The sequence below is a fragment of the Electrophorus electricus genome, chromosome 16 (assembly GCF_041902795.1).
Source record: "Electrophorus electricus isolate QZ-2024a chromosome 16, ASM4190279v1, whole genome shotgun sequence".
NCBI lineage: Eukaryota > Metazoa > Chordata > Actinopteri > Gymnotiformes > Gymnotidae > Electrophorus > Electrophorus electricus.
This window is the reverse complement of record NC_137512.1, coordinates 19,323,419-19,349,566: the sequence shown is the minus strand read 5'-3', so window position 1 is coordinate 19,349,566 and position 26,148 is coordinate 19,323,419. Positions and strand designations below refer to the sequence as shown.

Sequence of the window (26,148 nt, the reverse complement as noted above, 5' to 3'; positions counted from 1 at the left end):
GAAATCTTTTACATTTTTTACACTGATTTTATCTTCTTTTTTTTTAAATCACAAATGTTGTTCTGCGGGAGTGGTGCCGCTGTAATAATCCGTAGGGATTCCTAATGGTAGCATGTCAAAAGCCTTTTGTGTCCAGCATGGACAAACATGCCAACTCCCTCAGCTGCGAGCTTGATGCACAGCCCATTCGCACACACATTCTCCCAGAACGTATTCATTTAGCCGAGATATTAACAATTTTCGCAATATTATCTGAGCTAATTTATTTCAATATCTCTAATGTCAACATTCGGTGGTACTGTTTAAAAACTTTCAACTCTTTAATTAGTATATTTACGTTTTATTCCGTCGCTTTCCCACCACGTGCTTTTGCTTTAGGTGGTCTGTTTTGCAAACCGCTTTGGGCATATCGCCAATTTACAAAAGATTGTTTCAGTGGAAAATTCCATTCTGTGAAATCCTTCAATGCCAGGTTTATCTCTGACACTGTCACTGAGAAGCGCATTGCTCTCGGGTTGTCGTCCTCTTCCTCTGTTACAGCTGTATCGGTGTAGCATGCGCGCTGCGTGATGCATCTCAGATATTGCACGTATTTGACTGCATAACAACGCAACATGCCAACCTGACAGATTTCGCCAATATGCTAAAAGGAAACAACAGGGATATTATTTTCGGTGATTTATTTTGATATTGACAATGTCAGCATTCGGACGTAATGTTTAAAAGGCTTCAATGTTTTAATATTCACTGACGGTTTTATTCCGTCAATTTACCAGCACGTACGGTTGCTCCCGTTGGTCTGTTGGAATGTGCTGGGAATGGCGGATGCCATACCGACGGATATCATGCCCTTATCTTGAAAACGCACACGTTCGGTACTATGCAATTTATGCAGGAATGCAGCCTATAAATAATTCCCCCAGTAATATGTTCAGCAATGCGGTTACCCTGCCTGAAGTCATTTGCACCCGTTTGCAGTTGCTTAAGGGAGCAGCATGATGCATGTGTTTTATGAGGGTATGCGCGTGTGGGATGCGTGCTTGTTGCCATTTGTACTGAGCACGGACTGGCGTGAGAGACCCGCGCGCTCACGTCACCCTCCAGGCTCGGCCATCTGGCCCGATCCCTTGGGACCCAGCTGACTGCATTTATGTAGGAACAAGCACAGCGAAAACGTTATAACGGGGGATAATTACAAAGTGTTTCCAAACCAGACCAAGTCAATGTAAAAAAAAAAACAAAAAAAACCAACAACTATATCATTTGTACACATCACGACCTTCATAGTGGTTTGGACTCTAGCCAAGACTGAGCAGGTAAATGCAATGGAAAAATGGACATGATTCCATCCTGACACCCTGTCTGAGGTGTGCATTACGTTAGACACGCTCTTTCTGTTTGTAGGAATATATACATTTTCCTTACTCATTTTCCTTCTTCCTTCCCCCATATAGGCTCGTATTTGGCATTCTCTCTGGGTAGTTTCTGCCATGTTTGCCATCTGTCTTATATGTTGGTTAAATTTGTCAGTGTAGCGAAACAGATGACATGCTTGTGGTGGATGAAGAAGACTCGAATGGCAAGCATCGCCTCCCTACTTGAAGCAGATAACACGTGTTTAGGGGATGTTTTCTAAGATGAAAATGCATTATGAGTTTTCCACTTCCTTGTTCCCAAACCAAGGAAGAGTGCCACATACCACTTAAACAGGACACATGTGTGCTGGACAATTCACCATGCAAGCTTTCTAAATCACCAGTTATCTAATCTGGGACCAAACAAAAGTGCATGATTTCCTTGTTTAGATATCTGCTGCGTGGGGGGGGGGGGGGGGGGGGGGGACTATCTGTCTGTTCGGGTTGAGTGAACATGTAGATACCTGTGGTATGTGTGTAAGGGTTAAAGGTTGTGTAGATGGGCTTGTTACAACTGTGTTTGTCTCAGCCGGGTCGGTTCTTTTCAATGGCTTTATTATTACACCAAGCGATTATATAACATTCTGATCTCCTGTGCTGGCTTGCTGCTTGCCCCACATATCCCCCAGAGCTTTGAGACGAGATGTCCTCCTTTCATATGCAAACACGTTTCTTTTAATTCCTTTGTCTTTTTGCCAGACGCTTTTGTGCATGCCGGCTCAGCACGGTGGCATCTTCAGGTAATTTAACGGTTGTACCCACGAAACCGCAAAGCAGTTGCCTCACGCCGAATCCGCTCGCATCGGTTGCGAAAGAGAAGCTGCGTGAGGTGCTCGTAGAGTTTGAAGCACGGGACCTTTGGCCTGAGGAAAAACAAATGACTGAATTTGCACCCACAGCCACACACTGTGTGGATTCCTTACAACCGCAGAAGAGAAGAGAGCAGTGTGTGTATTGCGTAGTGCATAGACTAATAACACTCTCTACTTTCAAAGTGCAAGGTACTCTGTGCAAGCAGATAAGCTGTAATAACTTCAGGTAGGTCAAATTTTGTTTGTACTCTGCCCACTGCTAGTAAAAATCTCGGATCAGGTTCTTTGACACGTACCCTTTTAATTACGCAGTTCACTGTGCGTGACTCATGTTTCTCACACTCCATCAAGAAGCGTAAGCCAATCGTTGCTTTGGGTTACGGTGAGACGTGTTGTTTTTGTTCTCCTTTGAGACAGTATTCCCGTTTGATGCCCCACACTTTTGCTGACCACTTTGGGACTTCAGGCTAAACAATCCTGTTGCGTTAATCCGATCTTTTTTTGCCGTGACGTCACACGGCAGCACAGTGATTATGATTATGTTACTGGTTCAGAAAGCTCTACTTATAGATAAGGGTTGGAAGGAACAAGGCCCATCATGATTAGTGCATAAAGCTTTATTGTAAATGTCAGTATTACCTGGGGGAGGCTGCTTCTGCCTCTAATGAGCTGGAACTGATCTCAGTGCAGGGGGTGCGCTCAAAAACACTGACCTTTTGCCTCTCATTCCCACTGAAGGTCCCTGTAAAGCACCAGGGGTTCTATAAACTTTGAATGGGCCAAATTAGTTACTATCTAAACCCTTTTTTTTTTTTTAATCATACTTCCTTTAAACCATCTTTTGCACAGAAAAATTGGCTTCACGTCACTGGAACCACTCTAGTAGAGATTCTAACTCACACAGCAGATCACGCGTTCTCCTTCATTTGCCCCACGGGATTGTTCTGAAGCCTCCCCTACCAGTGATGCTCATTACTGCCAAGGTGGTTCCAGGTTTCAGCATGTGAAACTTGATAGAACCGGTTACCGTATTATTGATAATAATACCAATTTGAACTCTCTCTTAGCAAGCTTTCAGGCATAGCATTGCCTGTTGCCGTGGAGAGGACTACAATAACATGGAACTCAGACTCTGAAAAATGCATATTACAAAAGTCCGGAGCATGCAGGGAATCCTTAAGGATCTGGCATCCCTTTAATTGCCACATGGAAACATCATTACTTCTGCTTGTTGAAATACTAAAAATCTTAAAACGGTCCATATCTAACCATGCCAAAAGGATCTCTTTGATAATGTAGGGCTTAGTGTAAATCTATGGATTATTGCTATTATCTTTAAATTACTTTCATTATATTATCTTTATTATTTTCTGGGGTTTTTTGCCTTATCTGTCTTTTGGGTTACTTATGCTGTTTATGTTAAAGTATTTGTATGAATAAATGCATAATGGAAAATTAGAAATTGAAATATATAGAAAAAATGTTACAGTGGCTACATGGATCATGATACATCAAATCTGTTTAAGATTCTACGTTCTTTGTACTGCCTAGTCTCACCCTTGACTGTGAAGGCACTGTAAGCACAGTTAGACGGTTAAAGACTTGGAAACTATTGGACGAACACAAGCTCATCTGTTTTCAGCCGTTCTTCTGTTAGTCACCACAGTTTGGCAACAAATCCTGAAATGCAACGTATTCGGCCCGTGTATGGATCCTTGTTCGACTCCCCCCTTCTGAGGAAGCCGCGGCATGCTGAAGGCGACCGTGGTACGCGGGTTGGAAGGGGTGCAGCCACGGAACAGGCCACTGTACAGGAGGGGGCTCGGTGGGTGTACACACCGGCGACGGGGGCTGCTCTCTAGCCGCTGTGGCAGGAGCTCTCGAGAAGCCCACAGGGCCGTGTGTGGAAAGAGTAATTAGCTTCCCACCGATGACAGGGGCTTTGAAGGAGCCTCCCCTGCGGAGCACAGGACAGCAGGAACATCCTGCCTTCACCGTCACCTCTGGACACCCATATGGAACTGCACCACCACTGTGGCAACCTCCCACTGCTCGGTCCCAATCGCGTTTTCTTAAGTGCCGGAACTTTGTGAGTTCTTTAGAAATAACAGGAATGTCATGTTTGTGTTTCATGGTTGCTTTGTAAGGGATATATTAGTCCAAACCTGGTGGAGGGCATCTAGACAACAGCACAGGTGATTCTTTGCTGCATCTGTAGTCAGCCGACGTTTCAAAATCATCAGGAATTAAAGTTCTTTAGCAATTGATGCCAGTCTACACTGTGTTTTTGTTTTTTTTTTCCCTGCCTGAGGGGACAAGGAATTCACACCCTCCCTCACTGCGAGTTAAACTGTCCACACTTTAGTCTGTGACTCCTCCATCTGTTTCGTGCTATTTGCCAATGGAAAATTGCTTGCTCTTTGCCAGAGTAGCTGGGGACAAAATCCCAGCTGACCACCATAACAAGGAGAGCAGGGTTCTAGGTTACAGGCCTTGATATTTTGGTGCGGTATGTTGCACCAAACAGTTGAAAGGGGGGGGGGGGGGTGCATCTTATAATTGTAGTGATGACTAAGCAAAATCTTGCTATAGTTTTTCTGCCAGTTAGCCATGACAAATGGAATTGATGTAGTTAGATCTTCCCTATAAAAAGAATACAATTTCTTTTTGTGATTCACAGGATGTTCTGGTTCTGTCATCCTCTTCAGTGCCGTTATTGAGTCTAAGCAGCCGTTTGCATTGTTATTTTTCCCAGTTCTCTGTTGTAGTGTTAAAGGTGGGCTGTGACGCACTTTCTCAACAAAACAAAGTCTCCCGCAGTGACTCACGGTAGGCCGCATCTCAGCACTGCATTGTCCTCAAAGCTGCAACGTGGCTTATGCTCGGCTCTTCAAACTGGAATAACTCTCCATTGTCTGCGCATCGTCCCTTTTCACAGACTAAGAGGATGTTCATAGCTCATAGTTATCTATTCACACCGGGGCTTTGGACACCTTACTGCTTCCATAATCCAAAGTGTGGGAAAAAAAAGTCTGTTTCTTGTAGTCTGTGGGAAATACATTCTAAGTCATCCTGAGAACTGAGGCTAATTACTAACAAACACATCTCACAGCACATTGATTCAATCAAGGTGATTTCCAAATCCAGCATCAGAAACCATTTTCGTCTTAAAACCAAATTTTCAACTTGCCAAATTAAGATGCATGTAGATATGGTGTTGAGGTAGACAAATGGCAAAAGAATGCCAAACTGAGTATTTAGACGGTCTGTTCATACATTGTTCCACATGTTGCAGCAGGCCTACTGTAGATAATGAGGGGAATATACTGTGACTGAAAAGACGTCAGAACCTCCCCCTCAGTTAACAACAAAGGGCCCGTTGTCTTGTAGCTTGCGTCCTTATCATTTTTGTTTCATAACCTAGTGATGATTCCAATGACTACATCTTAAGAATGATTGGATTTATAATTTACGTCACAAATCGAGGGGTTGGGGGTGGACATCAATTACCAAATGTCTGCGTGACCTTTCCACGGGAGAACTAAGGAGGTGTAATAATTCACTAGTTGGCGTTTCATCCGCTTAAAATATTCTGTCAGCCGCACGTGGGTTGAGGCTTAAAATATTCTGTTAGCAACACGTGCGCTGAGTCTGGGAAGCTGCTGAACAAATTGCACATACTCACCTTTATGCAATTGGCCTTGGTTAAGTGTAAGGCACACTGCTGTTGGGGCAATTACGCCGGTGGGCATCTGCTTTCTGCCCCGTGCCACCCATTCCAAGTAGGTTTCCCCATGCCTGGAGATAATGAGTGCACAAAGCTACCATTATGGCCCGTGAAGAAACGGCCCTCTACCCTGGACGCAAACTTGCCTCCAGACTTGTGTCTCATTCACAAATAGTTTTCGCAGCGGGTCAATGGCAGTTGCTAAGATCCTGGTCTGGATGCCTGTTCACAACACCTCTTCTCAGGCCAGGGTTCAGAACTGAGAAAACGGGGCGCACAATGTCACGCTACAGCAGCGATGTTCACTTGTGGGGCAAAGTTTTTACCTGGGCTGAAGATGGCTGCATGGTGACATGTAATTGTGGCAGGGGGCGTATATACCATTTATGCTTACAGATGCGTAAAGGTGGGAGCAGAAACAGGAAACTGAGGGGCACGTGAACAGAGCACCGTCACTTTAGCGGTGTGTAGCATCACGTCAAAATGCTAATGCTATAGCAGCGTTGGGTGACGAAAGAAAAAAAGGACCTGCAGTGTTGCCAAAAATAGCTCCTGCTGAGGGAGGCTGAACAGGGCTTTAAAAATTCACCGCTCTCATGAATAGCCAATGAGCAACGAGCTGAATGCACAGCCAAGAGCAATTTAGTTGGATGATAGCACCTTCTCCTTGGGTTGTATACCTTACACACAGGCAATCCGTGTGCAGTCTCAGACTGCATGGGGATCCATTTACATGTCACATTAACTATTTAAAATTTTAGTTGCGTTACTCTAAAACAGAAGAAAATGTCTTGTTGACCCATATCCTATACACAATGAACAGCTGTCAGTAACACACTGCACAAAACTACTGAAAAAAAAAAGACTGCACATAAGAATGACACAAAGTTTTGACTTTGAGTAAATGTTGATGAGATTCACAGAGGCCTTGCAGTTGGTTTCTGATGAAAAGCTGCTTCTGTAAAGCTGTTGTTAAATAGTGCTATGTAAATAAGACTTTGATGACTCTTTTATCATTTAAATCCCCCAATGACAGAAGTGTGTGTGTGTGTGTGTGTGTGTAACGTAGAGCAGTTAGAGGCAGGGCACATGCTGAGAAGAGCGATATTTATGAAGGGCAAATACACAGCAGTAGTCGTGAGAACAGGCCAGGGTCAAAAAGCCATAGGAATCAGATAGAGAAACAAAACCGGAATACATGATTACAAAAGGAAGAGAACATGAAGGCAAAACACTGAATAAATATGCAAGAAACTAAATCAGACACGGAACAGGAAACCAAGGACAGAGAGCTATAACATAGGACATGGTACAACAAACATAGCACATGTAATATAGCACAGCAGCCAGGCGAGGGCGGGAGCAGGGACAGTATGGCGTCAACGAGGCCTTGTGGGAGGACGGGGAGACGAGACGGGAGTCTGTACAACAGGGGAGTGGACAGGATGCCGGATCGCAGAGGATGAGGCGAGGAACTGAAGGACAACAGAAATGGGCACAGGGACCGAGAGGGCAACGACAACAGGCACAGGAATAGATACGGTGGTAGGGTCCAGAAACGGACCCGGGAATGGGAGATGGGAAAAACAGGGGCAGATGAAGAGAAGACGCCAACGAAGCAGCCCAGGAGTCACGGGGGCCGACGGAGCGGACGCAGGGGTCACAGGAAGCCGGAAAGGTCATCAAGGTGACCACAGGAGGCTTGAAAGCTCATGGAGTGGCTGCTGGGAGCGACAGGAAGGATTAATCAAGTTATTCACTCTGCACAGATTTATTACTCTGTTCTGTGTTTACTTACACTAAAATGTTTCGATGATGTTCTGGGCTGCCACTTTGACAGCTAAAACCTGCAGTTTTCCTTACCCACAAAACTTCATTAAGATCCAAACACATACAATCTGGATTATTGCGGGTTTATTCCTATGGGATATGTGCTAAATCCAGAGCACTGGCCTGGTCAAGGCACTAGCACACTATTTGTCACTCTGCCTTGTTTTTGAGTGTAGTGTATGATGTTTGGAAGATTAGTTTATCGCATGCCTGTAATTGATTGCTTCATTTCTGCTTGACTTCAATAAATATCACCTAGGTCATGTTAAAATGATCATTTTTTTAATTAAAATGTACTAAATGTAGTGTTTTTATCCTGACCTGTTAATCAAATTTAGTGTTTTCTGAAGCCTTCCTGTGCATGATATCCAGAGCACAATGTCCAGTGCATAATGTTCAAGTCCAGTTTTATCATGGCTGTCTGTAGGACTGCTGAGAGGATGACAGGGATATGGTATTACATGTGGGGACTTGTGATATCATAACACCTTGGGGGAGAAATCACCCACCTTAGCAATTACATGAGGGCCTCTATTGTTGACCCCACCTCTCGATTACATTATTAATAGCTGCCTTCAGTGACAATACAGATCATGTTGTCAAAGGTCATTTTTGGCATCATGTTGTTTTGTTGTATTTTAAAAAATTAAGCAGTGTACAAGGATCAAGGGCCTTTTTTTATCTTCCTCACGTAGATGAGTTTTAAAATCCATTTTTAGATTCGTGCTAATGCCTCTAAAGTATCTGCAACATTGAAAATGCACCGAAAAACATGGCAACACCTCCAGAAAATGGTAGCATGTGGGTAGAGTAAGCCTCGGGTACGAGCTAAAAAAAAATACCGGACTGACGTCTACAGTCAACCGTGATTAGAACCATGGTAGCTGAATCCGCGGTTATGTAACATTATCAGCGATCAGTGACCTCAGCACACACAGACATGCTGAGCATAGAAAGTACTCTGGGGGCATGCGAAAGGCAGAGACGGACAGAGAAGACGGAAACTTGGCTGGAGTCCTCCGCACTCTGAGCAAGCGCGCCACAGGGCAACCGAGCTCTCCGGCTCGCCGCGCGCGCTAATGCTCCTGCTGTTTATGCCAAAAATGAGCCGCAGGAACATTTTGGTTTAAGAGCGAGATCCAGATTTCGGTCTCTAGAATAAACTGCTATGACAAGAGAAACGTACTGCTAGTCACAGTAAAAGCTTTTCAAGTGAGAAAAGGAGACACTGTGTCTGAAACCGAGGTCGGCATGCACCTGGCCAACACGCACGCAGGCGCGGCACGTGGTGCGGGCCTAGGAGAGAAAAATGGGGAAAGATTTGCGATGAGAATCTCCAGAATGTTTGGCTCATAATTATCCCCTCTGCCTCCACCAGAATGCCTTGTTGGCGAGTGTCGGGAAACACAAACAAGGAACCAGAAAGAATTTCACCCCTACGGGCCATACCTCACTAGAGCTACACACATTAAGTGCAATTAACTCCTTTCACCTGCTCACCTGTGCATACTTGTCTGATGGGCATGCATACAGCTACTGTGCTGTTCTTTGGAGCAAGCCATCCAGTCCGACTGAGAGCAGTATATTTATTTTAGTTTTGAACAGGCTCTCATTCTCTAATTTAGTCCCTTGTCTGGAAGAAAATCAGGATTATTCCATTATCTTACGAACAGCCCTGAGACATCACTGCCTGTTGTCATATAGCATTTAAAAACCGCTTCCCTGTTGTTCCAATGAGCCAGTGTAAATGTATCCATAAAACTCGGAGCACTGAACTCAATTAAAAATGGTATGAGCTGGTGTAGATCAGCTCAAGAGAAACCAGGTGCGTAAGAGCAGAACACATTACGGTGGGCAGACTGTAACTAAGACACAATGGCCTGAATAGCCAGAATAGTTGTGTATGGTCAGAGTGTCCTTGGCTGTCCTGCGTGAATGGGCTGCGTATGAGAATGTGACGGCATCTGTAAGTTGCATTAGATATTTGCGATAAAGTGTGTGCTTTGAGAGTCCGCTGACCCACATGGCGAAAGGCCTAATCTCTATTTCCCAGCCAGGACGGTCTGTGGATCCTCCTGTGCAGGCTAATTAAGAGGCCACAGACATGGCTTTGCTCTTCTGCCTATATCAACACCAGCATGGCTCGTGGACAGTTTTGCTGATAACTTCGAGGGCTGGCTCGCTGAATGTGTAGGCCGGAGCACACATTGATGGTATCCAGACAAAACCCAATTACCGTTTCACTCGTGGGTAGAGCGAGCCTTATTCGCGGACATGAGCTGGGCTGCGATGGTTTGCATGGCGTGGGAGTAGAGCCTGTGGCATTTCCTTAGTGGCTCCCTGACAGGGGTATGGTGTCAGACACAGGCCTCTCATGGGAGGTAAGAGGCAGGGGGAGACGGAGATTACGGGTCTGCCTCGTTACAGCTCAGCCATGAACTGAGAACGTTTCTCCAAGATTCTTCAAACTCAATTAGAGTGCAATGTGTGGGGGTTAACCCATAATAAAGTGGATGATTCTGAGATATACCAGAGTTGTGAGAGTTGCACACATCTCTCTAAACGTCCTTTCTTCTCAAAAAAACAGCAATAGCACTGCATAAAATAGTATGTTCAAATTATATATCTACAAATGATTACCGCACAGTCTCTGACGCTAGAAACAACTGGTCATTGTTGTGAACTGGAGCCTAGATTTGCTATGTTCTATTTATATGAATGAATGTAGCCTACCTCTCTCTAATTCTAAATCTCAAAGATGAAATCAACCCTGCGAAATCCACAGTAAACTGTGTCTGTGCTTTAAAAGTGTACAAAAAACTGACTGCAACTGTTCGAGTTGATTTGCCCCTGCCTGGAATGCTGTTACTGTTTGTTATCATTCTGTCTCCATAGTATTTCTACATGAAGGTCATGAGAGTCAGACTGTGAGTGACAGAAAGCACCATGTTTAATTGTCATGTTTGTGAATCCTCGTCAGCGATTGGTCGCAGACAGGCGTCTGATCGGCCAGGCCAAGGGATTGGCCGCAGACCTAGGCAGGGCAACCGTGATGATTCAGTCTGGTACCTCCCATCATGGAGACCGGAGGAGGAAGGAGACGGTCTTCTCAGGGCTTCTGCCAGAGAGCCGAGCCGACAACTCATCAGCACTCCCATGTTTTATATTTCAGCTACCATATGCATAGATAAACAAGATACGAGAGAGATGAAACTTCAACAACTCTGTTATGGATCAAACTCAGTTGTTTACTTGATTCAAGAATGGAAGAATGGTCTGAGTGATTTAAGGAATCCAATTTAGACCAATTTAGTCACCCACTAAATTGGCACCAATGTAATTTGATGAGGTTGCAGGTTTCCAGGATGATTAAACCATCTCACCCAGCTGGTCATGCTCTCTTATTCCGTCTAACACTTCAGTACAAATACAGATGCTGAGAACTGTTGTTACACACTCCATAACTCTTGACTAGTCTGTTTTATAAGCATAGTTATAATTATTTGCTTCTTTGAATTTGCATATCATCCGGCCTCTTATTTGCCCACTCTCATAGAAGACTCTCTAATACATTTGTCCTTTCTCTGGTGCCAGGCTATGGGAGGCATGTGTTTAAGTAATTAATATGAATTCAAATTATCTGAACTTTCTCTGTGTCATGATAGAAATCAATCATTTCGTGACACATCTCAAGATACACAAAGTTCTGCACTGGCTACTGCTGCAACTTAAATATATTGTATGACAAATGCCAGTGATGACTCATTGGAATGGTGGAGAGATTAGTGTCAACTCTGCACAATAGTCACCATGGTGCAAATGTGTAGGCTGACAGTAGTGTTATTTTCAGCAGTCGGATGTGCAGCAGGCTATATTATGAGGCCAACCAACCAAAAGTCATTGTTTAAGTGCAGCATAAATTGTTATAGGTCATAAGCCATTTTTTGTGTTAGTTACATAAGGAACATTGGAAAGTAATTAATATTATGCAAGACCTGCGATGCAATAAGCCTAAGTACAAACATGACGAAAGGGAGGAGTGTCTGCGATACTGAGAAGCACCCACCTGGAACCTGAGGTCTACCAAACAAACAAAAACTTGAAATAGGCCATATTTATCTCTCCCTTTGATAAGAAGGTTGAAATTATCTGCATAAGAGCGTCTCCTAGTTGATACAAACTCTTAATCAGAACTAAGGTGGAAGTGCGTTAAAAAAACATTCAGTTGTTTATTTGTGAAATCATATGTGGGGGCAAAAATCTCAGGCGTAATACTGTCCGAAAATATTCTCGTGTCCAACCATTAGTTGCCTGAATTAACGCCTTCTGTGCAAAATCACAGGCGTACATAATCTTGTTTGAATCAATCGGAACGAAACAAACGGGAGCCAAGAAAAGGTGTAAAAAAAATCCTATCTAATTATCTCCCCTAACAACCAAAAAACTCTTTAAATGAACTTTTTAATTACATTTCATTGCGTTCTTCCTCCTCTGCGTTTACGGTCGTGAGAAATCGACCGAACTCGTCGGGCTAGTCGTGCATATTAATGAGGCGCAGCCCGGCTTTTTTTTAAAAGCTCGACCACATCTCGTCAGATCGCAAACAGCGCACTCGACGGCGCGAGGGACATCTCGCGGAGCTCGTTCACCCTGCCGACTTCGCGCGAGCGTCAGAGAAAGCGGATCCCCGAGGCGCGCGAGAGAGATAGAGCGAAAGAGAGAGAGAGAAAGAGAGAGAGAGCGCAGACGCTGGTAGACGCGTTATAGTTTCGCAGAGAACATACATAGGCGGTTCTGTGGAGGTCCTCAACAACTGCTGCGATGAATCGTTGCGCAGCCGCCTTTCTTTTGTTGGTGATTGCCTTGCACTCGCTGAACACAGAAGGTAAATGTTTTCTTTTATCCTATCCTATCTATAAAACATTTTAGATGGAAGTTTGCCACATCGATTTTCCAGCGCGGTACTGGCTACTTTTCGGAACGATGCAATTGTCACGTTTTGCTGTGTTATCTTTGGATTTATGAGCGCCGTTAAAACACGTTCTTGCTGCTGAACGCCGAAATGGTAAACAGACTAGTGCTTTGTGCAGATGTATTTCGTTGTTTATTCCTTTGTTTGTCTATGTTTAGATTTTAGCCTTACTTATTCGCTCTAAGAGAAAGCAATTCGCACTACAAAAGTTGGCCGACAGTAAGGTGTAGTGAGCCTTGTTTTGGATGAGTTGGTTGCGGCCCAGGTCCTGCGAGGCTGTAGAAGGAGGATGCTGATTGAAAGAGGAGAAGATTGATGAAGTGAGAGATGCGGGTCCCTCCTCCCTTTCAGTGCCAGCAACACAAACAGCTGCTCACCTTCCATTTGCCCCTGCATGGTAGAAGTTGCTAGAAACCATTAAATGACACTTTCCTGGGACTGTTGCAGTTGTTTGCCAGTGCGGCCCGTGGTGTATGTTAAATGTGTAGTGCTGGTTGCTATTCCATCTCCAGTACAGTTTTATGTTGGACACCTCTGTATTTCTCAAGAAAGCAATTGCTGGAGTACATTCCTGTTAAACACATCATTATATGATTATGTAGCTCAACCTGTTTCCATTTCTTCTTACAGCATACAAGTGTAGATGCACACGGAAAGGGCCAAAGATACGATATAAGGACGTGCAAAAGCTTGAGATTAAGCCCAAACATCCATTCTGCCAGGAAAAGATGATATTGTAAGTTTTTTTTAACTCTTCCTCAGTTTATTCTTTTCTTTCTCTCTCTCTCTCTCTCTCTCTCTCTCTCTCTCTCTCTCTCTCTCTCTCTCTCTCTCTCTCTCTCTCTCCCTTTGACTCTGCCTTCTTTTATCAGTATCCTATATACCAATAGTAAAAAACAGATCCGGTATAGAGCCAGCCCCCACTTGTCACGTTCAGCACTGCGAGCTGAGAAACATCACAGGGGTGCTGCTTACCTCATTCATTATTGATAGTTTAGACCAGCAGAGCCAGTGAGAGTCTGAGTGGGATCTCATTAGAACTTCTTGTCACAGGTGTTGCAGATTTACAGTCTGACTGTAAAAATGAATAATTAATTCCCATTTTCTCTGCACCTATCCTATTATTTTGAGGTTTTCTAGTGGTAATAAAATGGTATTGTTTTCAGCTTAGAGCATTGTAAAATATTTTATTTTTGTATTTAGGGGGTTTATTTAACAGAAATGTGGAAATAGCTGATTCTTTATTATTAGGTATGTTGACGTTATGTGAACTGATCATGTGATAATGTGTTTGTTTTGACTTAAGTTTATATACTTAAGTTTATGTTCTAATCGATTTCAAATCTGGATGTATGTAGTCGGATATGCAGGGTAGACGCTGTCATTTACAATAAAGTATGCACGCCTGCCATCTGCTGTTCTGTTGAGGAATTGCGAAACTATGCAATAAATAAGTTAGTATTACTTGGCGCTCATACGTTAAAGAACGAAAATCATCCTTGAGTTTCCATAATATGAGACTGAGAAGGAGATGTCATCTTTGTATTCCATGTTGATGTGGATGTTTTACAAAAACAAATCCTTTTCCATGCAAAATTGCTCATAAGCAGACAAAAGCACATTGATATGAAAAAAATATAACGAAGCACAGATTTGGTAGTTCATGGTAATTATGTGTTATAATACAAATATCAATGTGTGTTAAAACAGACAAGCCAGAAAATATGAAACTGGAGATCAGACAGTAATTATTCACTTTACAAATAATATAGTCTCACTATTAGTTTATGATGGGAAGAACTGGATAGTTGGATTAATGCATGTGTAATGTCTATCTGTCGGAAATTACATGTCTAAGTGAAAAACAACCATGCTGTTTACAAAACAAGAGCCTTCTCTCTCTCCCAGTACCTGGTAGCAGACTCGCTCTCAGAGTTTAGCATTCTGGAGGCCCCATATTAGTTCTCTCTCTGTTCCCACAATCTAGTCAAGAGTTGGAAGTGAACAGAAGGCTCTGCTGGCTATGCTGGTGAATAATTATGTTGAGGGCACAAACACTGCTAAAGAGTTTCAGCACCTTTGTGCTCTGCAAAAGGATAGCTTAGAGTCTTAGTCAGCATATTTCACAGATTTACATAACTTCTAATGAAGTTTGCTATTTCATTATTCCGAATTGTATTATGAATAATTAGAAAAGATTGCTCTTAGACTCTGGCGACAATACTAAACTGTCATCCAGCGAGTGTTGTACTGTGCCAATCTGGGGGCATAGCAGGGTGCCTTTGTGCTACTTGGAAACCAGCCAGTTTTAACTGCACTCTCTGCAAATCTCTTTTGGTCTGTTTAGGATATCTTTCTATGTCCCACCACTGCATCTCATAAATCATATGGGAATTATTCTCACACAACTGTATACATCACTAACAAACTGTGAGGAGAATATAAAGTCCAAGCGAACAAGAAACTTCATTTATTAGTGCAACATACCGCAGAGCTCAAAAAGCCTTTATCCAACATTATCCTCCTTCTGCTCTCCTTCCCCTTTTTCCATTCCCATATTCCTTTGACTCTTTCTCTCCGGTTTAGTGTCACCATGGAGAATGTGTCCCGTTTCAAAGGGCAGGAATACTGCCTGCACCCTAGACTGCAGAGTACTAAGAATCTGGTGAAGTGGTTCAGGATCTGGAAAGACAAGCACAGGTAAGTTGCACCATGCAACAGGAGAATGTGAGAATCAAAATGGATTATCCTCTTGCTGGACTGTATTATCTGTGTCCACAAAGAAGAGAATACCTTGTGTTGTGTACTCGTGTGTACTTGCCAAATGCCAAAGTCCCTTTGGCGAATCTCTCCAATTCATCTGTTGGCATGTAATTATCAGGACAAGAACAGTCAATATCAGAAATGAGGGGTTTTAGAAAAAGAATTGTCAACCCAAAGTAATTTCAAAATTAGCATATAGTGGCATATGTTGCCATTCTGTTCCTCTGAGTTTTAGACGGGTGATTCCATTGTTTTTCAGGGTGTACGAGGCCTAAAGCGCCACATGGTGAGTCAGTGCAGAGGCTGAGGCTCCTGTGGAATGTACAGTACTACCAGCGGAACTGTCACTCAGCAGAGGACCAGTTTTCAGAGAATAACGAGGCAAAGTTTATCAAGCACAAGAGACCTTTTCTTCAGGAACAATGTCTAGAGAGACGTCTGTACAAAAAATGTCATTAGCTATATTTCAGACATAATTATCATCCAAAACAAACACTATTTATGCCAAGTGTCAAACTTGCAAATAAGACAGCATAGGAAAATGCATAGATAATCTCTGTGAAATAAAATTTAATGCAAAAAAGTGATCACTACCTTTTCAGGTATAAGATGTTATCAAGTTATCTATTCACAGCCTGACTCGTTATCAAACTACCTGAGAAATGCTTTTGTATAGTATAGTGTGCCATCTACATGGTTCAAACAACAAAATAACTGATTGAAAAGGAGTCCCCTTTCCCAGTTTTCTTTCCTATGTGAATACAGATCATAATATTATACATTATATACATATTAGATTAATCTGGTGAAATACAGCACACACAAATACAGGAAAACACTGACATGACTTGTAAAAATAATCCTCTTGTGAGGGTTTACTCTGTGCCATGCCACCAGCTGGTAAAATGAGTCAATGGGCAATTTCCCATCACTTTCACTGGTTTGCCAGGAGCATGTCCAGCTAGACATATTTACTAACCTTCTCAGTTATCTAGCTGAATGTTAGAATTGCATCAATCTACACCAGTCTTGTTCTTGCTCTCTTGATGAGCATGTGTATATCTGACATTCTGCGCAGGTATGTACACTTCCGTGCATTTTAAAATACCATATGGTTTATTTAGTGTCCGGGGCAACGTGTGTTGATGGCACGCAAATGATTCCTAAAAAGTGTGCTCTGGTTCTGAGCTATGAGAGTTGAGGCCTACAGGCAGTCAGCATGTTTGCCTTGAAACTTTATATTAAACAATATCCCTTCCACCACCACATGTGGCCCTCTTCTATGAGGTAATATTTTTTTATCATTGTTCTGGTATTTTTGCCACTAAATGGAATATTTTATTTTTTTCTGCCATGTAAATCAGATGCATAAGCATACAAGTAAGTATCTTGTAAATACAACATTTGACCTAGGTGGCTTCATTTAGAATTTCATAGTGAAGTTATGTATTGTATTACAAATGTTTCACTATTTAAATATTGAATAACAGTAATGTTGGAGTCTTTGTGTTTGGATTTACCCACCAAACATTGTACCAGCACAGCAATAAAAATATTTAAGTGACTCTGTTTATGTATCTACTGCTTACTGTACTTTAATGTTATTCCCTTTTAGTCACATACTGTAACTAGTTTACATGCCGAACTATGACGTTAAATCCGGCTCTTAATTTTATATACAGACAGCAGGTGGTGGCAGTGCAGTACAAGTAGGGTGTGTTTACCAAGTTTATGTACGTTTCTCATTTTCCCCTCATTTCGTGCTAGTTTTTCACCATATAGCCTACCATTTGACCTCAGGTTTATTACAAGCGATGTTTAGAGTCCCTTTTTTTTTTTTTTTTTTTTTTTTTTTTTTTCTAACACACCTGAGTGAAGGGTTATTACTGGAAGAAAATGTTTAAAATATTTTTTATTAACTGAACCAGGTTTCTTAGATGCAAGGATAGCCAAGACATGAGCGGACATATAGACTATCTTAACAGCCTCTAAACATATAAATTAATCTAACCACATTACATATAGGCTGCTGTGTGTGTGTGTGTGTGTGTGTGTGTGTGTGTGTGTGTGTGTGTGTGTGTGTGTGTGTGTGTGTGTGTGTGTCTGTCTGTATGTCTGTCTGTCTGTCGGGGGATTAGGTACCTATGCATTAGAAGTAGAGAAGGAAACTGCTGCATTCGAAAATTCTAGAACAGAACGTTCAGCGATCCTACGGGAGGGAAGGTTGGTGAAACGTGCGCCTGTGCAGAGGGAGGCGGGGCCTACGTGTTGGCATCGCTACTGCTGTGGGTGTGTAGGCTGCACTGTAAACTAGCTTACGGCCAGCTAGAGCTTCGGTTCTCTCCATTTTTGAGCAAACAAGGAAGCGGCTGGAAAAGAGCTGAGTATGCCTTCTGAATATTTTAGCTAGTGTTTTGTTTTGTTTTGTTTTTTTTTCGTTTTAAAAAGGTAGTCCGCTGGGACAGCAGATTTCCAAACCAGTTCATTGCTCTCGATTGTCCTTGGATTTGACCTGGTAAGTGCATAGTTTAGCCAGGCTTTTCGGTGCTTGGTTGGAGTGCTTAAGTAGCTAACCTAGCTAGCATAGCTAGCTAGCCGACGCTCACTGACTTGCAAGGTAGCGTTGCTAACTTATGACCTGCAAGACCAGTAAAGTAGAACTTCTTTCTTTCTCACTTTATTCCTACGTAATACTGTGCTACTTTAATAAACCATATTTCCGTGGAGCTGCGTGGTTGTTTGGAAGTGTAGTATTCTGGCTAGCTAAAGCCTTTGTGCCTGGCATCTGCCAGCCTGGAGGAACTGACATTACTCCATGGATGATACCAGGCACCTAGCGTTGGCTAGCCTCACTACTTATACTATTAATATAATGTTTGCAACATGACTGACGGGGATGGGATAATAACATAATTTATTATTCACAGACATACCATTTAACTTATTTTTCTCCTCTCAGTACTTTTACGAAAAACCTTTATCTGGCCAGCTCGTAAATATTTCTGGACTCCCAATTTTGTCTATTCAAACTAGCTAGCAAGCTAGTTTGCGTACAAACTGGATAGCCAGGTTAGGTTAGCTAGCGTTAGTTAACAAGCTAGAAGCCTAAATATTTCACGTCTTTAGCTAACGTTACCTCAATTAACTGGAAATTAGTGTAGTTGGCCATCTAGATTTTGTCCTAAACGACTAGCAAGTCAATTTGAGCTGTCACATTCACCTAGCTAGCTAGCCATCAAGAAACAGATGTCTGGCATATTATTTAGGTGTTCGCTAGCTTATATCTCAGGATCCAAGCCACTTCTGTTTTATGTGGGAAAGGAAACCGAAACTAGACATCATTCTCCTTTGATCAGGGCGTGAAGTACACGATAGTTTGCTTCAGTCCAGCCATATCCTTTTTGAATATTTTCTTGGGGCTTAATAAATTGCGCCCCCTCCTCACCTATTTAAGAAGGAAGACTAATCCTCACGAGAATACTCCACTGTCCAACAAAAGTCCAACATCCCACACCCTAACCCCAAAACGCTCCTATATATGACTTGCCAGTGACACTGTTGAAATGGTGACTGAGTTCCAAGTTAACCAGTACCAGTAAAAGGTAGAACTAAAATGGTATCAGCTTATTATTTGTTGTCACAAATAGCGACATGTAAAAACTTACCTATTTATCCCGTTTGTTTTACTTGACTACATGTACATGATTCCTTAGACATATTTTACGTGGTGAACTCTGCACAGAGATTATAAAGATGTGGTAACCTGTCTGCCCCCTACATTTTCTGTGTTAATGATACAGAGTTCTCTCATAGAAATTGGGACTTTCTATGTAAACCCACAACTCATCACTGAAACTGTGCTTTAAAAAGGAACCAGACAAATAAAAAGCTACTTTTAATTTTTAATGATTGATCTGAAATATTTTAAAGCACATTTGGTTCCAGTTCTTTACTGGCCTGTATGGTCCAAATCATTCCCAAATCATGGCAGCATTCACACTGTAAGTAAAAGTGGTCCAAATCTTGTGTATGTATGATCATTTCATATTTTTAAAACCGTTACATGATTTGTTGTGTGGCAAAGCAACTTCAATCCTGTAACTTAAGTCAGTCCAACTAAATAATGTAATTTCATGCTGGACATACCTGTTTTGCAGAGGCAGAACAATTCAATGGTTCATAGTAGACTTGTGCATGATTCAACACAAAACATGTCATAAGTTATTTAACTTATTTAACATTAATTTAGTTTTATGGCATTGCAATGATTGTATTGCTGAAGTATAATTGATAGAAAAACCTGAGGACCATTATTTGTCTGTAGGCTCCCAAGCAGATTATAAAAATTGATGTTTGTGGCCTAATGTAACATGTATCAAAACAACATCCTTGACAATAATAAACCCACTTGAAATTTAGACTTCACTATCAAATAGAATAAATCTTACATACGCCCATGTAGTGTATTTGCTGCAATCATATATTACTTCCAGACTGGAGCTGATTTGAAAGAAATGTATATCCTATACTTGTAAATATGAAGACTTAGAAGCTAAGGTTTTCACAGTATGCTTTGACACCCCTGTGTCTAATTAAATTCAAAGGAGGTGCAGGAGTTCATTGTACTTTAAATGGAAACTTAATTTCATAACCAATATTTCAACACCTCTCTAACATAATTTCATGTATAGTCTAATAAACACTGCACTTCATCCAACTCCAGGGTTAAACTTTACTCACACTGTCTTTGTTTGTCAGACCTCTTCAAGGACACACATTTACTGAGATCCTCCTCTGAACTTGAAATTTGAAATGTGGGCTAATAGTTTCCAGGGTGATTGCTTAAACACTTCATTACATTTTATGTCAGCTATGAGCTGGGTGTTCTTTAGCAGCAAATTGGATCCGAAGAACTGTGTTGTGGTATGCTAAGTGTTGCAGATTTAGTCTGCGATATGATATAAGCAAACTTAGGCCCTCTCTTGGAGAACCTCAACTACAATATTGGTGCCAAAAATCTGTTACTAGCAAACATACCAAAACTATTGTAATATTTCTATTTTAGTTAAAATAGGGTTTTAAAGTGATTGTCACTTGCAGAATGTTGTATTTTTAATTAAATGGTATGAATTGACTCTTGTACAGTAGCTGTAAACAGAGTTTTGTAGTTGGAAAACAGGTTTGGCTGTTTGTAATATTTTATATTTATATATTACTCATTGTACTCATAATAATCGTATTAATATTAAGTTTGATTTGTATAGCACCTCTGACCATGAATTGAGTTATTTTACATACAATTAAATATCAAATTATTAAAGGACAAAGAGGAAGGGAAAAAGAAGCATAAAATGATGCTTTCAATGTTAATAACAACAATAATAATACCAATAATAATAGAATATGAATAATATTAAAATTAACACATACTAGGTTCAGTGAAGTCTAAAAAAAAAATACCTAAGAGAAATAATAGCTGTCTTTCATAAAGATAGGACCTAAACCAGGCTTAAACAGTGACAGAAATTCCAAAATGAGAGTAATGACATGAAAGTAGGCTACTGTGAATAACTACCAAAAGCAGCACTAAGATCAAGAAGGAGTAGAATATTAATAGAACCGGAATCATGAGAACAGTGGCGGTCATTAGATACTTTAAGAAGGGCAGTTGCTGTGCTTGGTAAGGGAGAAAACTTGATTGGAATGTCTTGTGCAAGTCATGATTTGATATATATACCTGTAATAAAGAGGCAAGTGTACAAATGAAATTGCAAAATTTACAGATAACCTGCCTAATTTCCTGTTATCCTGTTGCTTTTTCCATTTGTCCCTTCTGAATGTTTGTCAGCAATGCAAAATTTGCCTGCTTCTGTTGCTTGCATACTAATGATCACTGTTTAATTCTGCGTTGCCGGGGACCCCCATGCTGCCAGTTGGGCTTTTTGCCATGTATTCGAAGTGATCTGAGCATTAGTGCAACGGTGTGGAAATTTCCATTTATCGCAAAGCCGAGAAAAGTCTCCAAACGGCCATATGTCACTGTAAAAACAAGTGATGCTGTTTGGCTTTCACAATTCATCTGAAGTGTGATAGAGTAGTTGTTTTCAAGAAAGCTAGGATTGCTCCTTATTCATCTGTAAATGGGTATAATGAAGACTCAGGTTGTTTTGCTGTAATCATGTTGCTTCTGAGGGGGTGCAGCATCGGAAACTGCGGTGTGTGAATGTCTGCCCAGTTACCATACAGCTCAGGCAAATGTCTGCAATATGCTTTGAACTGTGGATCCATTAGGCTTGACTGCAGTTAATGCATGGGACTAGACATTGTGACACATGCCTTTCCTACACCCAATTCAGGACACTTGGAGCCTGTCTCTCCATGAGCTTATGTGAGCGACCTGACCTTCCCACAGATCCATTGTTACTAATTAATTAATGACATAGTAGGGGAACTGACCTCAATACACAGCAACGCTAAGTACACAACCACTGGAAATTGGTGGGTTCTGATGGTCATAGTATGTTGCCTTCAATTTGTAGAATATATAGGAATTGAAATCAGGGGTAGGGGGAGGGTGTTTCTGAAATAGAGTGGAATAAACAAGGCACTTCACTCCATTGGCAGCCAGTCTGTCTCATGAACTTCTCCAACAATGGCAAACATTGTGAACAGAAAGGTCACTATGCACGATGTGCGGAGTTAGTAGAAGAGTGACTCTTCATTGTCTGAAAGCCAAGATGTTTGCCCTTAAGGGTCAACTCGCATGTCATTTTGTTCCTATTTTATATGGCTGATTTTGCACAACTGAAGGATTATAATGAAGAAAGGGGGTGAAAAAAAGATGATCTATTTGAAACCTAATAAGAGGATGTTTAATTAAGTGGTACCTTACAAACTATGCGGCTTTGTCCATCACAAGAGAGCTTTGTGTGAATTATGATGATTACATAGACCTCACTGTAATGTACTGATGCCATGTGTAGGAGAATTTGAGAGAAGCATTCTACAGACTGAGATAGTTTAGATAAGGGAACGTGATTTTTAACTCATTATTGTAGCTGAGTTTCATTTTAACACTGACATACTGAGTTTGAGCCAGACCTGCATGAAATGTAACAATAATCTTAGATCATCATGATTCTTCATGTTAGTATTAACTTTTGGTCTCAACATTTCAATTTTTGTGCATCTTTTTATTCCTTGAAATAAAAATATCAGCAACTTTTTTTTTTGCTCAGAACAAAAAACTGGAAGTAAAATATCATGCGTGTTGTACACACAATTAGGACATTGTGAATACAAGAATTGTGAAATGTGAAGTCTTGTAAAAAATGTTGATGCCGTCAGTATATTTAAATATTGATGCCATGATGTATTGGTTCAAATGAATGAAAAATAGAATTATGATCAATGATTAATCATATCAGCGTTCCTGCACTGAAGCCATTGGAAGAAATATTAAATGGAAATGAATGGCGTTTTGGATTAAAGGTGTTTAATTCAAATACTTAGCATCATTATGTGGATGGAAGTGATGTCACAAGGACTGGTTGCAGTGTTGCCTTTTATTCTCATGTAACCTGGGCTATGTTCAAATGTTTTTTAAGTACATAACTAAATTGTTGGCTTTTAAATGTGACCCATCTGGTGGTGATTTCATGGGTCAGTGTATGTTTTTTTTTTTACCACACTTAATGATGCAGTTTTCCATCCTCTCCTCAGCTTAACTACTGACATCCTGAATAGGATTTGCGGTTCGTCAATGAGGAACTACAGGCTCATCTTTTGCCATAACCTGAAGCAGCCATAGATGATCTTTCGATTCACTGCTAGTGAGTGGAGCAGGCGATAAGGTGAACTTCTGGGTTTTTGACGTAGTACAAGGTGCGTGAATTTCTGTTTTGCATTTTTCTGTTAAAGAAATGGCCGTGAATTACTGTTAAAGTGTTATTAAGTAACATAAGATCTTCTGACCGCTCAGGACAGTATTCTAATATGATGAGATGTTTAAATGGGCAGGTACACATCAACAGCTTTGGATTTTTTATTTTTATTTTCACATTGGAACCTGCAAAATAGTTGATGGTAATCTGCAGTCATTCGTGGGCAAAGTTCGTTTTTGTTTTTTGTTTTTTTTTACTTTACAGTATATGCAACACATCTTGTCTTTACCTGCTAGCATCAGCATGAATCTCATACCTCAACTGAAGCTTGTAAAATACCTTCTGTATGGCTGTCATCTCACTTGCGTAACACCAGCACTAAGATCACGATAAGACCTCCAGCTCCCAGGATAGGAGCGGCCCTTTACTGTGTCCAACTTGTTTAGCTTTTGCTTCATGTTTGTAGCGTTTGCCTGTGCCCCGCCCACGGTGGCACATACGTGTCAGCGGACTCGTCAGCGTGACCGTGGCCTCTGTGTGTCGGCCGTGCAGAGTGACTGAAGCAGCCCGGCTGTGGAAGCGATGAGGAAGAGCCTCTCTCCTTCCCTCAGTGACTCCCTTAACACTGCCAGGGTGTTTGGCGTCCCCCTGGAGGAGGTGGTGCAGAGCGGGCAACCGGGGCAGGAGGTTCCCCTACTGGTCAGGACAATTGTGGAGTACATTGAAGAGCATGGTGAGTGGTGGCGTGCCTCCTCACAGTCGGACACGGTGCCTTTCCTGAGTGAAATTAATGGTAACTTGTTTTTTAAATTTATTTTTACTGCAGCCAAGTGTTGCTTTGCTGATGAAGCTGCTCTGAGACTATATAAATAAAACAACTGAACTAAATTGAACAACCTGGTTCATGTTTGACAACGTCTATGAGCCTGTTCTTGTTCTAGAATAGCAAATGGACACAGCTTGGTTTAGAATGCTTTGAAAGTGACTATTGCAACTTTGTGTATTTTACGAACAAATTTTGCTTGAGTGTCTTAAGTTCTCTTGGATTGTTTTGTAGATTGTTTATTTGCTTTATCTTCTTTTTTTTTTAAGTTAGTTACTACTGTAATTGATTATTTGCTGATTGTTATCCTACTAAAAGGAACACAGGCACCATGAAGATAGTTTGTGCTGCTGATTTAAAAAAAAACAAATAAAAGTTTCATTTATTGTTTCTGGTAAGAAAGACCTCACATAATGTCACTACTCTCCTATGAAACATTACACCAGCTTCAGCTCCTTTCTGTCATAAAACCATGGCAAGGCTAGGAACAGGACAGATTTATCAAATGATAAAATGTGGCAAATGTGGCTTATTTATTTAATATGCATTGAATTGACTTTGCAATTATTCCCTAAAAACAGTCTTTTAAGCTCTTTTGAGAATGTGGTAGACACCTCAAAGTATAAAGACTGTAGCCAAGCTGGGAAAAGGTTGCAGTAGAATATGGTGCAAAAGGAGGTGTTGTACACTGCTGCTGGACACGATGATGGCTCCCGTCCAGTTCTCTTTAGTGGAGAAGTGTAGGGTATACAGTCATCAGCACAGGGCTGGTGAGACAGTCTGGCGAGTGAATGCTTATTCCCTGTGGCAACTGGTATGTAGGGAAACAGCTTTGGCACAGGCATAATGTTTTCTTTAAGATGGTGTGTAAACCATGAAACTCACAAGGACATTGACAGTGAAAGCAGAAAATCTCATTAATTTATTAAACATTAAAGTTGCCAAAATGTTATGATAAGCTATTTTTCTCACTTTCCAAATATAACAGATGCGATCATGTTGTGTTTGTGATCTAGGAATAAGGGTGTGTGTGTGTGTGTGTGCGCGCACTAGGTGAGTTGGACCTTGAAGGCCCTTTCCTGGTAAATGGGAATGCGGAGCGTGTGGAATGGCTTCGGCAGCGCTATGACAGCGGTGAAGAGGTGAACTTGGCGAAGGAGGCCGACCTGGCGTCTGCTGTCAGCCTGCTGCGTCTCTTCCTGCAGGAGCTGCCAGAGCCCATCATACCTGCAGCCCTGCAGACAGGCATGCTGCAGCTTTACCAAGGTGAAGCCTGGCTCTCGCTCACTTTGCTTCTGGGATTTCTATTCTCTCAGTCTACCCTCCTCTTCCTACTTTCACTTTTTAAAAATCCCGCAAAACCTTCTGTTCAGCATCACGGGGCCTTTTACCCCAACTAAAAGTTAAAAAAAAACTTTTTTTTTTTTTTTTTCAATTTCTACCTGCAGTCTATACCAGCGGGTAGTCTTTACCCCAGATGCAAATCATCATCTGCACCGAACTGCAGTGTTTAAATATTTTCTGTGCTTTCCGATTTGGTGGCTAATTATTTCTACGGATTTGGCAGTGTTTCTGCCTGCATGCTGATTGTGCACTGGGTCACACCCTAGCTTTCATATCCTTTGCATCAGCACATTTGTTTAACTTTCTGCCATGTACTCCTGTCTCTCTAAAGAGTTTGTATGTATGCATGCTTTATTCTCAGTCCCACTGCTGCTTTTTGTCCCTATTTAGAGTACAATAGCGAGGAGGAGTTGGCTAGAAACATGAAGTACTTCCTGCAGCAGCTGCCCCAGGTCAACTACAGCCTGCTCCGTTTCCTGTGCCGCTTCTTGTCCAGTGTGGCCTCACTTCAGGAGGAGAGCTGGAACATTGGTGCACTCGCTGCCGTCTTTGGTCCCGACATTTTTCAGTATGACACCG

The 26,148-nt window shown here is 41.6% G+C and overlaps 2 protein-coding genes across 9 annotated transcripts in view; both read left to right on the top strand.

Moving 5' to 3' along the window:
- Positions 1-12,371: 12,371 nt before the first annotated feature.
- On the top strand, positions 12,372-17,083 carry cxcl14 (chemokine (C-X-C motif) ligand 14). The gene is made up of 4 exons (XM_027003637.3): positions 12,372-12,669; positions 13,387-13,492; positions 15,343-15,456; positions 15,779-17,083. Exons 1-4 carry the CDS (start codon positions 12,606-12,608, stop codon positions 15,792-15,794), a joined length of 300 nt encoding a protein of 99 aa, XP_026859438.1. The 5' UTR covers positions 12,372-12,605; the 3' UTR covers positions 15,795-17,083.
- A 636-nt stretch (positions 17,084-17,719) lies between these two features.
- Positions 17,720-26,148, top strand: part of fam13b (family with sequence similarity 13 member B) — a 36,374-nt gene continuing 27,945 nt past the window's right edge. The window contains exons 1-5 of one of the 8 annotated variants that reach the window (XM_081699006.1): positions 17,720-18,034; positions 23,242-23,403; positions 23,869-24,135; positions 25,279-25,491; positions 25,960-26,137. In XM_081699006.1, coding sequence (XP_081555132.1) covers positions 23,985-24,135; positions 25,279-25,491; positions 25,960-26,137 — 542 coding nt within the window. In that variant the 5' untranslated portion in view covers positions 17,720-18,034; positions 23,242-23,403; positions 23,869-23,984. Of the gene's footprint in view, positions 18,035-23,241; positions 23,404-23,868; positions 24,136-25,241; positions 25,492-25,959; positions 26,138-26,148 lie in introns of those variants that run through there. The other 7 variants (XM_035532245.2, XM_081699005.1, XM_035532244.2 and 4 more) reach the window with 7 other exon arrangements.

Coding starts and splice junctions, on each gene's coding strand:
- cxcl14 (XM_027003637.3), top strand. CDS start 12,606: ATGAATCGTTGCGCAGCCGCCTTTCTTTTGTTGGTGATTGCCTTGCAC. Junction 12,670..13,386: donor GCACTCGCTGAACACAGAAG/GTAAATGTTTTC, acceptor TTCTTCTTACAG/CATACAAGTGTAGATGCACA. Junction 13,493..15,342: donor TGCCAGGAAAAGATGATATT/GTAAGTTTTTTT, acceptor TCTCCGGTTTAG/TGTCACCATGGAGAATGTGT.